This window comes from Tauraco erythrolophus, chromosome 6 (genome assembly GCF_009769465.1).
Source record: "Tauraco erythrolophus isolate bTauEry1 chromosome 6, bTauEry1.pri, whole genome shotgun sequence".
Lineage (NCBI taxonomy): Eukaryota > Metazoa > Chordata > Aves > Musophagiformes > Musophagidae > Tauraco > Tauraco erythrolophus.
Genome location: NC_141470.1, coordinates 30,792,989 through 30,807,628, shown reverse-complemented (window position 1 = coordinate 30,807,628; position 14,640 = coordinate 30,792,989). Strand labels below are relative to the sequence as shown.

Genomic DNA, 14,640 nt, shown 5'->3' with positions numbered 1-14,640 from the left:
CAACACACTGTTGCCCAAACAGCTACACATATATCTGGTAATTACTTAGGAAGGAGGGGGGGAAACACCTGATGATGAGTTTCTGTGTATTGTGGCAGTGATTAGTCTACAAGGCATCTTCTTGCTGGTCCTGATGTAGGGAGATCATGGATTTATTCCACCTATCCTCCACCTGAGTCATTCCAGTTCACCTTTATTAACTCATGCCAGGAACAGTTTCCCAAGCCATTTCAGGAACAATGCATGCCAATCATTACAGCTCTTATGCCTCATACAGAAAATGAAGGGGAAAGAACAGAATATGTGTTACTTTGCCTCAGGCGTATTAAAGACTAGCATCTGGAAATCATGTGCAGGCTTGGAGTGGCTGACGTGATGTTCTTTGTACTCCTTAGCTTCTGGGCCAGCCCAAGGAGATAGGTAATGTACCACATACTGACTAATACCAAAAGAGGACTCTACGTTTCAACAACTAAAATAACTTTATTAAAAACATCATTCTCCAAAAGCTGTTACATTAGATAACCTTCCAGTCATAAGCACACCAAATACTTACTATTGTCTTCTACAGACTCTGCCCTTTTTATAACTTTTGTCTTTCCTGCAAAGTGACATACTGTATTATATCAAACACAAGCAGTTTTCACTTTGAACACCAAGAAATATGGGGTTCTGCAACATTAACAAACCACAGCTGAGCAAAGTACTGACATCTGTAATAACTAAGGACTTCAAGAAACACAGCTTCTATTTTTGCATGGAGAGGGCAACAGTTAAGCCATAATGAATGGGAATCGTCCCACATCTTTCACTTTGTAATGCACACCATGCTCTTATCTATCATGGTAGCTTCTGTTCTCTATAAAATGTCAGATGGCTGGAGGGAAGAGGAGGGAATCAAAGTGAAAGAAAAGTCAGTCCAAGATAAATTCGTACGTGAACCTTACCACTAGGACATCATTGGTAATGAGGTGCTCTGGAGGGCCAGGACTGAAAAGACAGAATCAAAAAACAAAGAAACAATGCTCTGTGAGTATCTAGTATTTTTAAAAAATAGTAGTTTTATGACCTTTCTTGCTTAAAATTGGATATAGTTATGTTAGTATCACGATTTGTTTTCTAAAAGGCATAATACATGATGACCTGCTAAGCACATGAACCAAAAGGTAGTAGCCAAACAAGAAGAAAGTCAGGAGAGCCCATAAAAATACCAATGCTCAAAACTACATGCTAAGATACCGCAGAACAAAGACATAGTGGTCTATGTGGAATCATGTCCTGCTATTAACAAATTACCATATGACTTGGGGAAAGAAAAGACTACTATTAGTGTTTTCTGCAAACACTTATTAGGAAAGACATTTCTGGCTGTTCCAGATTATAATTTACAACAGTCACAAATGAACAGCAAATAAGAATTAGCTCCCTGTGGTGGTGCAAACCACCACCCTCCCTGTCCTGGGTAGCTCGGTGCTTGATGCAACTCCCTCCCTTTTTCTGGAACGCATGCCAACCTAGGATGAGTTGGGTGTGGATCGCAAAAGGCAGCAAAACAGAGTGTTAAGGCAGCCCCTTAACGTACCAGCCTCCTGCTTCTCCCACCTGGACCACACTCCAACGTGGGATGAGTTGGAGGTGGACTGTAAAAGGCAGCAGACCATAGTGTTAAGGCACCCCCTTAACATAGCAGGACCCCACTTCCCCTATCACTTGACCTGGTACATCTTTACCCGGATTGCATCCCAGAAAGGGTGATGCCAGAAACTCCCAAATCAGCAAGTCTGAGGCCTGCACAACTGGTGGAAAATACCAGAATATTTCACCATCCAATTTAGGCTGAAATGGAAAAGTACCTGACAAAAGTCAATTATCTCGGACGCTACAAACAGTGATCCCAAGTGAGATCCTTTGAGTTCTCCTGGATTGCAGCGGGCTGTGACCAGCACCTCCCCCGAGCCGGGACCCCTCTCCGGTACCAACTCCACGGGCTGTCTGCTGACAAAGCTGATGGAAGGCCAGGCGAAATACTCTCCTCAAGTCTCAATTATCGCCCGTTGAGGAATGCCAATGCATTTTGAGTATTTACTCTAAACTCGAGAGGGAAATTTTACCTACAGGCCAGCCTCTTCCATCCACCTCTCTACTTATCTATGTGTTTGAATATGCACATTTTCCTTCATGAGTGTGTGCCTATATTTCAATGGATCCAAATATTTCTATCTGTAAGTGCACTTTATGTCTTATATGTATGTATATATTTTTTATTTATTTATTCAGGATACCTTTTAGTAAGTTAGTGTGAATCCTGTCATTTTCGAATCTGTAATTAAGTTGCTCTTTTAACTACAACATATTCTACTGAATCGTCTTGTTAATGTTTAAATTGGTTAATCATCAAGTGCTGCTAAAAAATTAACCTTTAATTTACCTCATACCATTAATAAATCTTGAATTGTTGCTACATCATAACTCTGTTAAAACATTCCATTCATAATGCTCGCACTGTGCTATATGTATGACTGAAAAACAGAGGTAAGTAATACAAAGTCTTTGTCCCAGACATTTTACCTTGTAAATGGTACACCTAGGTCTGTCACTGCATGGATGTAGTTATTTAATACTATGAGTAACCTATAGAGTCTACTAACAGCATCTCTCATTAAGACAAATACTCCAACATCACTATGCTACACACATTCATAAGTGCTTTCACAAATCTGAAAGGACCATTAAAGGTAAATAGTATGTAACCTTTGACTTCTGTAAAGTCCAGGGTATTTTACCAAGCACCACTTCCAGCTCTAAAACTTCTATTTAAGCTGTAGAATGTATTTAAATACAAATAACTAGGTTTGACTCCTAAGGATGGAGAATCCCCCACATGCTTTATAACTGGAATGGTGAAAGATGTTCCTCTTATTTCTAGTCTGAATGTACTCAGTCCAGTTTCCAAGCACTGCATCTCATTCTGTCCTTTTTATATATCTGGCTGTGACTGCTTCCACACTTGCAGGAGATGCTTACATCACCTCTTAAGGTGTCTCTCATAGATAAATTAAACAGATTTTCTTGAGTTTCACTGTGGGAGAAATCAACAAAGACCACCAGTGATTTTCTTCTGTTTAAGCCTTATTTACAGTTCCTTTTTCTAATCATGTAATTAGCCAGTTTTGACTGGACTATGTTCCTTTTTTTTTGGTAACGCTAAATGCAAATATGCCAGAATGTGTAGTTTAGTTTAGAAGTTTTTTTCAAGCAAACTTGTGAGAGCATTTAAAAGATTGGGTTTTTTTAAAAAAAAAAAAGTTTGTCTTACAGGATTTGTTTTCCTTCAGACAATGTTGATTACCACTTTGAGGGGGATGGTTTTAATTTTATTATTTGTTGATTTTATGGTTTTTCAGTTTAACTAAGCTATCATCTAATGGGTGATTTTTGTAATACTGTCTACATAACTCCATGTGTATATCGTGATAATAATACAAGACACGTTTTCTGTCGTGAATTGTGGAAGAATGTGCACAGCATTCTAGGGACTGTTCGATTAAAGTTAACAACTTGAAGACCACCTCTGTCAAGTTTCACATGCATCTTGCGTACAAGTTATCATATTGCGCCAATGTTACTACATTTCCACGACCAGGATATGCATGTCGAACAGAAGGTAAGATTTGCATGAAATAAACTGAAAGGCAGAATTATCTGGGGAAGTTAAGGTAAAAAAAAAGTTGGTAATTTCGGCTCACTACAGGGAAGAAGAGTTGGAAGAAGTTCTTCTTTCTCTGAGACATTATTACACCCTGGCGGATCTGCACCTTCATCTTTGAAATTTTACTCACATTCTTTCCATCCAGAATTCCACTTCCAAACTTTCCCACTTCTTAGTGGACCTCTCTTCCTAAAAAGAAAATGGTAAAATAAATATGGATTATTGGAGGCTGCAAGAATTTGGTAATATAGACACACCTAAAAAGCACTTCCATGGCTGACATCTCCTCTGTTAACGTTACCAAAAAATTTGCATGTTACCTCTTTCCAAAACTGAGATTGCAATGGAAGCCACAGGCTTGTGAAGGACATGTAAGATTAATGTTCTCTCATTGTGGGACATGTGGAACTACACATATTTCCAAAGATACAATCAGAGAGGGAAAGCTTGACTGAATCAGAAATATAATGGCTTTCTGCAAAGACAGGGCACATGAGGGAAAGGCATTGAAGCCCAGCAACAAATGTGACAAACGCCAGTGTCATTTCCATGTACAAACCATTTAAATCACATTCACACTGAATCCAGTAGAGATGAAGTAGGCAAGAGTATTCTGGACTGAGGTGGTTATTGAATCATTATATTTCCCAGTGACTCATTCACTGGCTGAGAAGTGCATGGCACCAGCCCACAGAGTCACAAGGAAGATCCATGTTAACAGCTTTCAGCATTTGGGAAGTAGCTGTTCTTTTGGGTATGGACTGTCTCCTTCCTGCAATGAGCATGTAGCAATACCTCAGCCACAGCTCAGACAAGCCCAGGAGCTGTCACAGACCTATCCCAGCTTTGTTCTCTGGACAACTCTCTTTCATGGGCTTCTTAACAGAATACCAAAGATGTTAGCAGAACAGGCATCCCTTTACTATGGGCTAGAGAAATCTGAATCACCTAGAAGGAAACCAAGCATGAACACCAACAGCACAAGCCTGAAAGAATCATTTAATTCAAGTGATGAGTGGGTTGTCCTCATGTTTTCAATGAAAAGTTGCCATTTCAGAGGAAATGTCCTTTAAGCGTGGCAAAAGTGGAACAAAGCCAAAAGGTATTTATTTGGATTATAAAAGATAAAAACGACTCTTTGCAGATGCTCCTTGTTAACATATTTTGCCCCCACAGATATGGTGGGCATGAGAGAGAAGCTGCTTCATTTTCTGAATCTGTGAAAAGAGATTAATGAAGTCACAAAAATCCAGCACGATGATATCTGTTTTGATGAGATATTGATAACAATATAGATCTGTTTATGCAGACCCAAACCCCACTTAACACAGAAGCTAATCTGGGCAATGAGGTCCTGCCGATCTCTCCCTGTATTTTCAGTCCTTACCTCTGATTTCAAAGTAAACGTCTCCCGGAGTGTCTCCCCAGGTCTGATTCTAGCAACATTAAAAAGAACTGTGAACTGCATGTCATCTTTGGTGAGTGGATCTTCATCACACACTGCCAATTCTAAAATGTTCTGGTAGCAGAAGAAAACAAATAAGAACTCTTATTGAGCTGCTATTACACAGAAACAAAAATATGTTTATAAACTTTGCAGCGGCTTGACTAGCACAGTGGTAAGAATAAAGAAACATGTGCCTTCTTTCAGGAGTTTGCTTATGCTGAACACCACCATTAAACCCAACCTTGGGAAACTTACCATGAAACAGAAAACAACTACTTATAACAGAGAGCTCACAGATTCATAGATTCATAGATTTCTAGGTTGGAAAAGACCTTAGAGATCATCAAGTCCAACTGTCCCTAATCCCCATTAAACCATATCCCCAAGTAGATCACCCACCCTATTCTTAAACACATCCAGGGATGGGGACTCAACCACCTCCCTGGGCAGCCTATTCCAGTGGCTGACAACCCTTTCAGAGAAGAAATACTTTCTAACATCCAACCTGAATCTCCCCTGACTAAGCTTATGCCCATTTCCTCTTGTTCTATCACCCATCACTAATGTAAAGAGCTCCCACTGTCCTGACACAGAAAAGAAGATGTCAGTGCTCTGCCTCACACTGGTAACCTGCCCAAAGAACACACTTATTCAGTTTCCTCATCCGTCAAGTTCTCTTAACTACACAGCTTAGGGTAGGATTAAATTTGCTGTCTACACCTCAGCAGCTCCTCTACCCTTCCTTTACAACCAGTGGAGGGAAACTTTCTAAATTAAGCACCCAAAATAGCCCAGATGAAGCATACTACAGCAGTACTTATTTCTCTCAGGTGACAATAAAGGGAATGGACTAGCTCGATGCCTATAACTAGCTGAGGGGAACACTACTGCATACGTCTACTGTTTTGTGCTAACCAGTCAGTTGCAAATTCTGTTACACAAGCATTTTCTTAAGTTATTTAGCACAGCTGATCAACAGGCTGTCAACTGAGGATTTCCAGCTATTCAAAATGGTGAAATTTCTATATTTTTACTACCTCAACTTCTCTCTGGATCCTGAAGTAGAAAGTCTCATTCCAGACAGGGTTGTCAGAATTCTTGATGGTTTTAGTCCGAAGCTTTCCATTTAAAGCAGACGGCAGCCACAAGCGCACATAGCAGTCTGAGGCAGTCACTGCAGCAGAGAAAAAATGAAAAAAAATGATGTTGATGTTATATATTAAAACTAGGGCAAGGCCATGATTCTCGGAACTAAGAAATATTACTACTTTTTTTTTTTAAATAAGTAAAGGGACCATTGGTTGGAAGGAACCAAGGAAAACTATCTAATTCCTGGGTAACTACAATTTGCGAATGTACACATGCATACACAAAGAACACTAAGAGCCATGTTTCCCATGTGAAGAGCAAGAGGTATAAAAGACCCCACTGACCATTCATCGGGCATATTCCCTACAATTCCAGTCAATAATGTTAAAAAAGTTTAACTGAAACTAGAGCTAGTTCCAAAAAGGGCTGTTAGAATGATTACAAGAAAGGAGAACGCATATTACAGAGATCGGAGGAGACTGGCTTGCTTGGTCTAGCAACACAAACATGCGAGTGGACATGACAGCTGTCTAGAAGGGTTAGGTACTAGGGAAGAAGACCTGTTGCAGCTAAAGGTCTGCATGGGCCCAAGAACATGAGGGCATGAGCAAGTCAGAATCTTCATCTCACTTCCAGCCTACATCTACTCTGTATGGTTAGTGCAGTCAGTGCCTCGAGCAGCCATCCTTTAGGAAGAGCCGGGGGGGAAAGCACATTTACTTTGTGAAGCTTCACAACGGTGTGAAAGGAAATCTCCAAGGTGATGTCTTTCAGAGCTGGAGTCTGGACTTGACTGAAGATGTCTACTGCAGCCCGAGATGCCTAAATACTTCAGACTGGTATCAAGCAGTGAATAACATTGCCCCGCAAGGTTTTGGCAGGAAAGTGGAACTGTCCCTTCAATAGAGTAGATAGAAGAGATCATTGAAACTCAGAAATACAGGTCTTGTCACACTACCACCTTCCTAGTGTCCACCTCCAGACGTTGCTAAGTGGCATTTGCCACAGGAGTAGAGGAATCCCTTTGGCAGGCAGTTACTCAACCAACAGGGGATTCTCTCCCTCTGGTCTCCCTCGCATCTGGGCTTGGTCAAGGTTGCGCATGGAGAGACGCGAATGGTCTCAGCTGTAACTCAAGTAACACACTGCAAAGCGGTACTTTTTTGGCTGAACATGTTGTTTTTCGTGAGAGGAATACACAGGCCAGAGGTTTCAAGAGTGTAAGAAAAGGCAGCTCAAGTTCTCTGTCCTGAGAGAGGAACACATGGGAGACCTCTGCAAAAATGGGAGCTGAATGGCTGGTCCATAGTACACCTTGAGAAGGAGCCACAGGAGGCTGTGAGGGTAAGATAATGAGTAAAAGAAAGCTGAATACAAAAGTACACAGAAAAGTCTATTTTGCCTGCATGTTCAGCATGTGCTTAGGGCTGGATCTGCAGAGGTCGTCCTTAATTGGAAACTATCAACGTAATTTGACAGGACTGGTCATCTGAGAACAGCAAATACCCTGAATGATACTGTATTTTAGAAGGTTTGAAATTCTCTACCTTTGATGATTGTGTATAATTGATACATTTCAATAAAAGGTCCCTAAATACATGGCCTGTGTGGCAAAATTCCAGCCCATTGTATGATTTATACCAATTGTGAATATTGAAACAAAATGACTCCAAGCAGATTTACAGATTGCAGTGTCCTCACAAGGTCTACCTTCCCTTGTTGGCCCAGCAAATTCATCTGGGATTCTTGTTTTTACCAGTTCCCTGAAATGCCACTAGACATGTCCTCCAATCTAATGATACCTCAGGCATTTGATCTAATTATAGCCCTGGCATTCGTCCTTCTATTGTTGTGCTTTGTGTACATTGCTTTTATACCTTCAGAACTTAGGAATATTGCTTGCTGTGTAAACTCTGGAGGTGACTAAAACCACAATCAAACCACAACTCACACAGGTCTCTTGTCTTGATGTTCTTAGCTTGTATTATTCTTACAGAAAGCATGTGGATGGGACAAAACTTCATCTGCAGAGAAAACAAATACAATTAGTTTTATCAGCTCACAATACGAAAGCAATATGCATTCTGAATAGCACAGGAGACAGCCCATCCTTCTGTTTGTCTGTTTGAAGTGAGACAACCACCCTCCAGTGGAAGTACACCTCACTAAGATGATAGCACCATTGGCACTCTGGGCTATTTGCTAAGTAGCTTGAATAAGTGAAGACAGAGAAGGAAAACAAGGACTCAGACAATGGTATGGAAAGCTTTTGTAGTCACCCTAGAGGTGCCCGTTTTCATACAATCTGATGCATGCATGGCCATGGTGATGGTTGTACTGTTAATATGCCGAGGGTCCCGTACCACAGGTAGGTCAGAACTGGGCCTTTGGAAGGTAATACTAGGAACTTGCAGCTGCCTCCCTGGGTCCTGGCACAGCACTGACGCTAGGCCATGACACAGTAGTTATCAAAGTGTTCTAAAAACTTCTAACTTTGTACCTCAACTAGAACTAAATTTTCTTGACACTCCTAAGTAGGCCAAGCTCACCAAAAGTCATCTAGAGCAATGCACTACTGACTTTGAGTGAATGGATCATAGGTCCAGCAGAGACCCTTCAGATGAAGAAGAAAGTGCCCTGCTTTGGAGGCATAAGATCACAGAATCCCACATCATTAGATATCTTGAAAATACCTAATGGGAACAGAACCACTTCCCTTACAGACACAAGAGGTACTTCTATCATAGGCAAGCTATCATTGTAATGCTTATCTCAAGCTACTTGTTTGTAACTCTAACAAAGAATTAAGCTTCCCAGCCTAAGCTGGTCAGAAAGTATTTGTCATTTTTAAAAGACGTTCTCATAAGCCTGAATGAACACACATATACAGACATGTGACAATCTTAATACTAGAAGTGGCAAAATATTTTTCTTTTTTTCAAATTGGAACATTTACATTTCTTTTTAATTTTCTGTTGAGTATTTTATCTATTCATATTTTTTTTGCATATTAGCTCAGCTTGTCAGCAATAATAACCAATAATAACGTACAGTCCTGCTGCCACTAACAAGTTAAAACAAGGCGACACCACGTTAGAAGTGTTTCATTAGTTTGAATGGCAGCTTGAGGGACACACTGACTGAAACATTGTATCTATTTGTCTAAATGACAGTATCCCATTACACTGTAACAATATAATTTAACAATTTTATTTTGAAAGTTAGCACCATGACTAATTTTCCTGACACTGAAATTATTAACTTTGGAGATAGGACGGGCTGAGGAAGGAGAAACTTCTCTAGAGAATGACTCGCTCACTACAGTTAAACTGAAATTCTTCTAAAATGGTGGAGACTATTGGACATGTTTACTAGCGATGAGAATAGGCTTCATTCAGCTTCATTCAGTTTTGTTTAGAGGTAAATTAGGTTACATCAGGTGGACACCATTTGAACCGTGAATTAGCACGTTCAAATAAAGGCTTAATATTAAATTTTCTTATGTAATTTTTAAAGTTACATCCTTTTTAAATTCAGATTAATATTCAAGAGTCACTCTGAGCAGACACCCTGTACTTAAACCTACAAAATCACAGATTACTCTGTCTCTTGCCTCTTAATGGCTGATTGAAACACTTTTTGTATAAAAATACATGACACATTTGTTCTTGTGTGACAAGAATAATTTCTAATATGTTTTCTTCTGATTTGAAACTGACATATTTAAAATATTCTGAGTTTAATGCATTATGGACATTACAGTTCCAGTTGGGACACTTCCATATTATTCCAGTTGCCCACTGAAAGAATTTGACTTTAATTTTCCTATGCAAATAGTTATTTAACATAGAAGTATCCATTGGAACACTCAGTCAGCATTCATAGTGGATTTCATTTACATGAAATATTAGATTGTGTAGTCAATTACAGAGATGACCGTTTTTAATTAATATGTTAATATTGTGTTATTTTGTAATCAGCTTCCCCCTTGCTCAACAGAAGCCCAAACCATTCTCAGAGTCTGCCTTCACTAGAGAAACTGATGTTGGTATACAACTTGCTTTGAACCTTTCGTGCTGAAAATTTCCTAACTGCTTATAAAAACGCTGCATCTGTAGTTCATCATCAGAGTACTCTCAGTTGTGATAGATGTCATGTTTTCATCCTCTCCCACTAGAGCCAGAGAGCCTCACTGCTCCTCCCTTCCCCTTTCAACAGCAATCTCTTCCCTTAAACATGTCAACATCTGCCCACCAATGGAAGAAACATCATCAAAGATGACTGTTCACTACTGATTTGGTGCAGCTTAGTCCTTGTGTTGTTGCAGGGTAAAAGATAAACAGGTTCAGATGGGTAAACTTGACTATAATAAACCCTATGGGCTGTGCAAATCCCCAGGGGAAGCCAGAAGCCATCCCTCTCCCAAGACTGCAGTTACTCCAGCCTGTGATAATCATTCAGAATTGGGCTAATTCTTTTTTTCATCAGAAAAAGGCAGAGCTAATTTTCTTCTAAAATAACATTCTTGCCCAAAAGTGCCGGCACTCCAGAATACCTTCTAGAAAAAAAAAACAATTCTTGTTAGAGATACCATTTGCTATTTTCATTAACATGAAAAGCAACACGTCATTTCATCATTAATGCAAATTGATAAGCACAGACACCATATCCAGACAGGTCTTGACAGTCTTGCAGCTCTACTGGTCTTGCTCTTTTTAGTTCACTTCCTTGGGAGAAACAGTTTCCTGCATAGGCACACAAAGAGTAACGAAGCCTGTCTGTAAGTACGCAGACTCAAAGGTAGCTTTCCCAGAGGGGCATCATTCTATTTTTGCTGGAAAATTAGTAGGGCCACATTGAGGCATATGACAGAGTGCAGGCTTCAGCCACCTGTGTGTGTTTGCATCCTAGACAATACCACTCCAGACTAATAAATAGAAGCAAGTCCCAAAGAGTAAGCTAAAAATGCCAAAAATGCCAGACTTCTTTTCACTTGATACCATTTAGCACTAAACTACATTTCTATACTCTCAAAGCAAGTTTTAGGGGAGCCATTTCAGATCTGAAATACTGAAAAGTCAATAAACAGGAAATAAAACTAGCATGACAGGATTACCAGAGCTGTGTCAAACCTTAACAAACTGAAAATTCACATTTGTTGCCAACATCTCATTGATCATAATAATACATATTTGCTGGCCCACTGTCTGGTTTCTAGAGAATAGCCACATGCCAGTCAGCTTCAGGAAGACACATAATTCTGTTTACAGGTGATTAGTTACTTCAAGGTTTCATCCCAAAAAGACAACTTTGAGAGTATGAAATCTTCTCAAAGCTCATTAATAATGAGGAGCCTACTGAGATGGTCCTTGGGTGGCCGTGAAAGAAGAAAAACCAACCAACAGTTCATGTCTTTTATTTCACTCCTTACTGTCCCTCCATGCTACTCCTAGAAAAAGATTTCATGGCTACTATCACAAGATAGATAGTCTTCTAGGGGGTAGTTTCTGCAGAGCCTGGCAATCTGGAAACCTCCTCCTATCATCACCTCTTTTTTGTTGTTGTTGGTTGGTTTTTTTTTTGGTTTGTACATGTTGGAGGTCCTTGGTTTGTACATGTTGGAAGGCTGACGGGAATCTCAGCATTTAGCTCCCCTGCACCAAACCTAAGTAGTTCTCTGAGCAGAGTTATCACCATGGGATAACACCAAGTTATATGAAGTTTTATATAGAGTTTGCTCTGTCTTTTGACATTCTGTAAATAGCTGTAGTATTTATCGCTCACCTTCATCAATATCTTTCAGACACGAATAATTACTTCCTTTCACAGATTACTTTTTCTTTCCCCAGTGGTGTACCAGAAGCTGTACAATATCTTATGTACAACGTCTCCCACTAAATGTAATCATTTGGCATATTATCACCATTTATTTTATCTTAGATACTGAGGATTTGGTTCAACTACAACTTGGCAATTTATCAAATTAAGGTTAAAGCTATAAGTCTATAAACTGTTAAAAAGCTTCATGACCAGCCTGGTTCCAAAGTGCTCTCTTCCATGTAGATTCTTTAACCTTTAATACGGGCTGAGTTTATTAGCCCCTCCATCAGTGAGAACACTGCTAGGAATTTGTCCTTCCAACCACCCACCCATTTTCATTAAAATTAAAGGAATGCAAAGCTCTGGAGCGAAAAGCAACTGACTGAAGAAATATACAAAACCAGCAGAGAGGATAGAAGAAAAGAGTACGACCATGAAAGCCTCATTTTCCTTGGGAATCACAATTACCCAAAATCTTATCACTGGAAGTTGAACAGTAAGTGGGTGAATCTAATTTGCCTTACAAACACTTACTGTAATTTCATGTTATCACTGATGGATTGTTTCAAGAGTCATGGTAGATTTGGGTGCATCCCCTGCTTATATTCTGTCAGTCACCTCTTTACAAGTATGAGTGGGTCCCTCAGGGCTCTGTATTGACAGAATTTCTGAGTATTTTACCACATAAAAATTATTCCATAGTTGACAAAATAAAACTGCTAAGAATGCTTATTCTTGTCTGAGCAGAAGAAAAGACTAGGTTACAAATATCAAAAGCATTCTCAGCAAGTTGTAAATTAATATTATCAATCACTTCTGTGCCAATTTGGTAGTTTTTTAAACAGCAAAAAATTAACTGGGAGACTTTTAGTAGGTCTTCCTAGATAGATCAAAGCATCCACACTTTTCCGAACAACTTGTTCTTTTTAATAGAAAAGAAAATTAAAAAACCACAAAACTACTCCATTCTGATTTCTGTATCTATTTACCAATGTACATGTACTGAAAAATGCATTTGCCTGACAGAATGGCAGAGCTACCTGCAGTATCAAATGAATCTCCTTCCTTAGGAACAGAAGCTTTCCGACCTGAAGCTATGCTATAACCTTTTGGCAGTGTTGCCTGTGAACCAGGAGTATGTCTATACTCATGGAACAGCAGTTGCAGTGTTAGGATGAAATGCAAGAACTTTCACTGTAATTGAGTCTTTCTAGATCAAATTATATCTAAGCTCTCTATTCTTCTATCAGATCCAGCATCGATATTTAAAATTGATAGATAATATTTGTATCTAAGACAGATAGCTCTGCATCTAACAGGTAAATAGATTAGATACAAATTTTATCCAGCAAGTACATTACATTTACAATTTATATTCTTTGCCCTAAGCATCCAATGTCTGAATATTTTTAATCTATCATTTGAGCTATCCATGGCACAAGTATAGTAAGTATTCTTTATTCCTAATGATTAATGACTCTCTATAAGCCATAGTGTGTAACATTGTTTCTCAAAATATTTAAAACCCATGAATGCCCATATTTCTTTTATTTGCTGCAAAATTTGACATAAGGTTTGATAAAAAAAGAACGGTTAGTTGTAAATAGTTCACATCTTGTATTTCAGACACCATGTCCATTACTCTTTAAAGATATACATGAGAAAATAACTCTCAGCTAATAATTCTGTTGATTTATACTAAAAACTATCAGTTAAAATCTCTGAACTTACTATTAGAAAACTCAAGCCCAGACACGAAACGTTTCCACTAGAATCGCAGTTGCTGTGAACACTACATTAAAGATGGCTAAATCAGCCAAATAGCTCATTAGAACTCCCCCCTGCAGCTAAAGTGACATAAATTATGCTTTGTTGCCAGAAAAAGTTGTTGGGTTTTTTCAGCTGGAGCAAGCAAGGAACATGTGCTATCCTGAGACAAGCACGCAGCTGGGCTAAAGCACGTTCATTTCACAGCGAGGTGAGCTCCTCAAGACCAGCCTTCCCGGTGCTCACTCCAGCACGCACACCTCACGACAAAAGACAGGGGCCACATTTTTGCCGTGTTTTGGCTTAAGCTCGCTTACACGTTAGTTGCCATGAGATAAAAGGGGAAAACGATGAATCCGCACTGTTGAAGCTGACCCTGCCACATCGCCCCATCGTTTGTCTCTGCGCCTCAGCAGACGTGAAGAGGACAGAGACTGCTGGCGAGCACGGGAGCAGGGAGGTGCCAGGGGCGAGTGCCGGCAGCGGCAAGGCGCGGTTCCCTTACCTTGGCTGGTGGGCTCCCCATAGCGCACAAGATGGCGACGGCAGCAGAAAACCCAACTCAGGTAACAGACGTGTCAGCTGACAAGCACGCTCACGGCTTGTTGTTGCTGCTGACACAACCTGAAGGACACATATAATTTATATAGGTGCTGAGCTCCACCCTCTGCCTCCTCTGTGTGGAGAAGAGTCTGCCCACGTCTGCAGGGAAAGATCTGTGATGTCAGAGGTGAGAGGAAAGCTGCAGTTACCACATCTTTGCCTGTCACTTTATTACCTCTCACAATTCGTATTACCTCTCACAATA

The 14,640-nt window shown here is 39.9% G+C and overlaps 1 protein-coding gene across 1 annotated transcript in view; it reads right to left on the bottom strand.

Moving 5' to 3' along the window:
* The window catches only part of LOC104378462 (cytosolic phospholipase A2 beta), a 30,639-nt gene extending 16,281 nt beyond the window's left edge, over nucleotides 1-14,358 (bottom strand). The window contains exons 1-7 of the mRNA XM_086614123.1: nucleotides 14,338-14,358; nucleotides 8,197-8,269; nucleotides 6,966-7,142; nucleotides 6,194-6,330; nucleotides 5,097-5,228; nucleotides 3,840-3,898; nucleotides 948-990 (exon numbers count right to left, since the gene is read on the bottom strand). Of these exons, the coding sequence (XP_086470249.1) occupies nucleotides 948-990; nucleotides 3,840-3,898; nucleotides 5,097-5,228; nucleotides 6,194-6,330; nucleotides 6,966-7,142; nucleotides 8,197-8,269; nucleotides 14,338-14,358 (642 nt within the window). The remainder of the gene's footprint in view (nucleotides 1-947; nucleotides 991-3,839; nucleotides 3,899-5,096; nucleotides 5,229-6,193; nucleotides 6,331-6,965; nucleotides 7,143-8,196; nucleotides 8,270-14,337) is intronic.
* Between the last annotated feature and the right edge of the window lie 282 nt (nucleotides 14,359-14,640).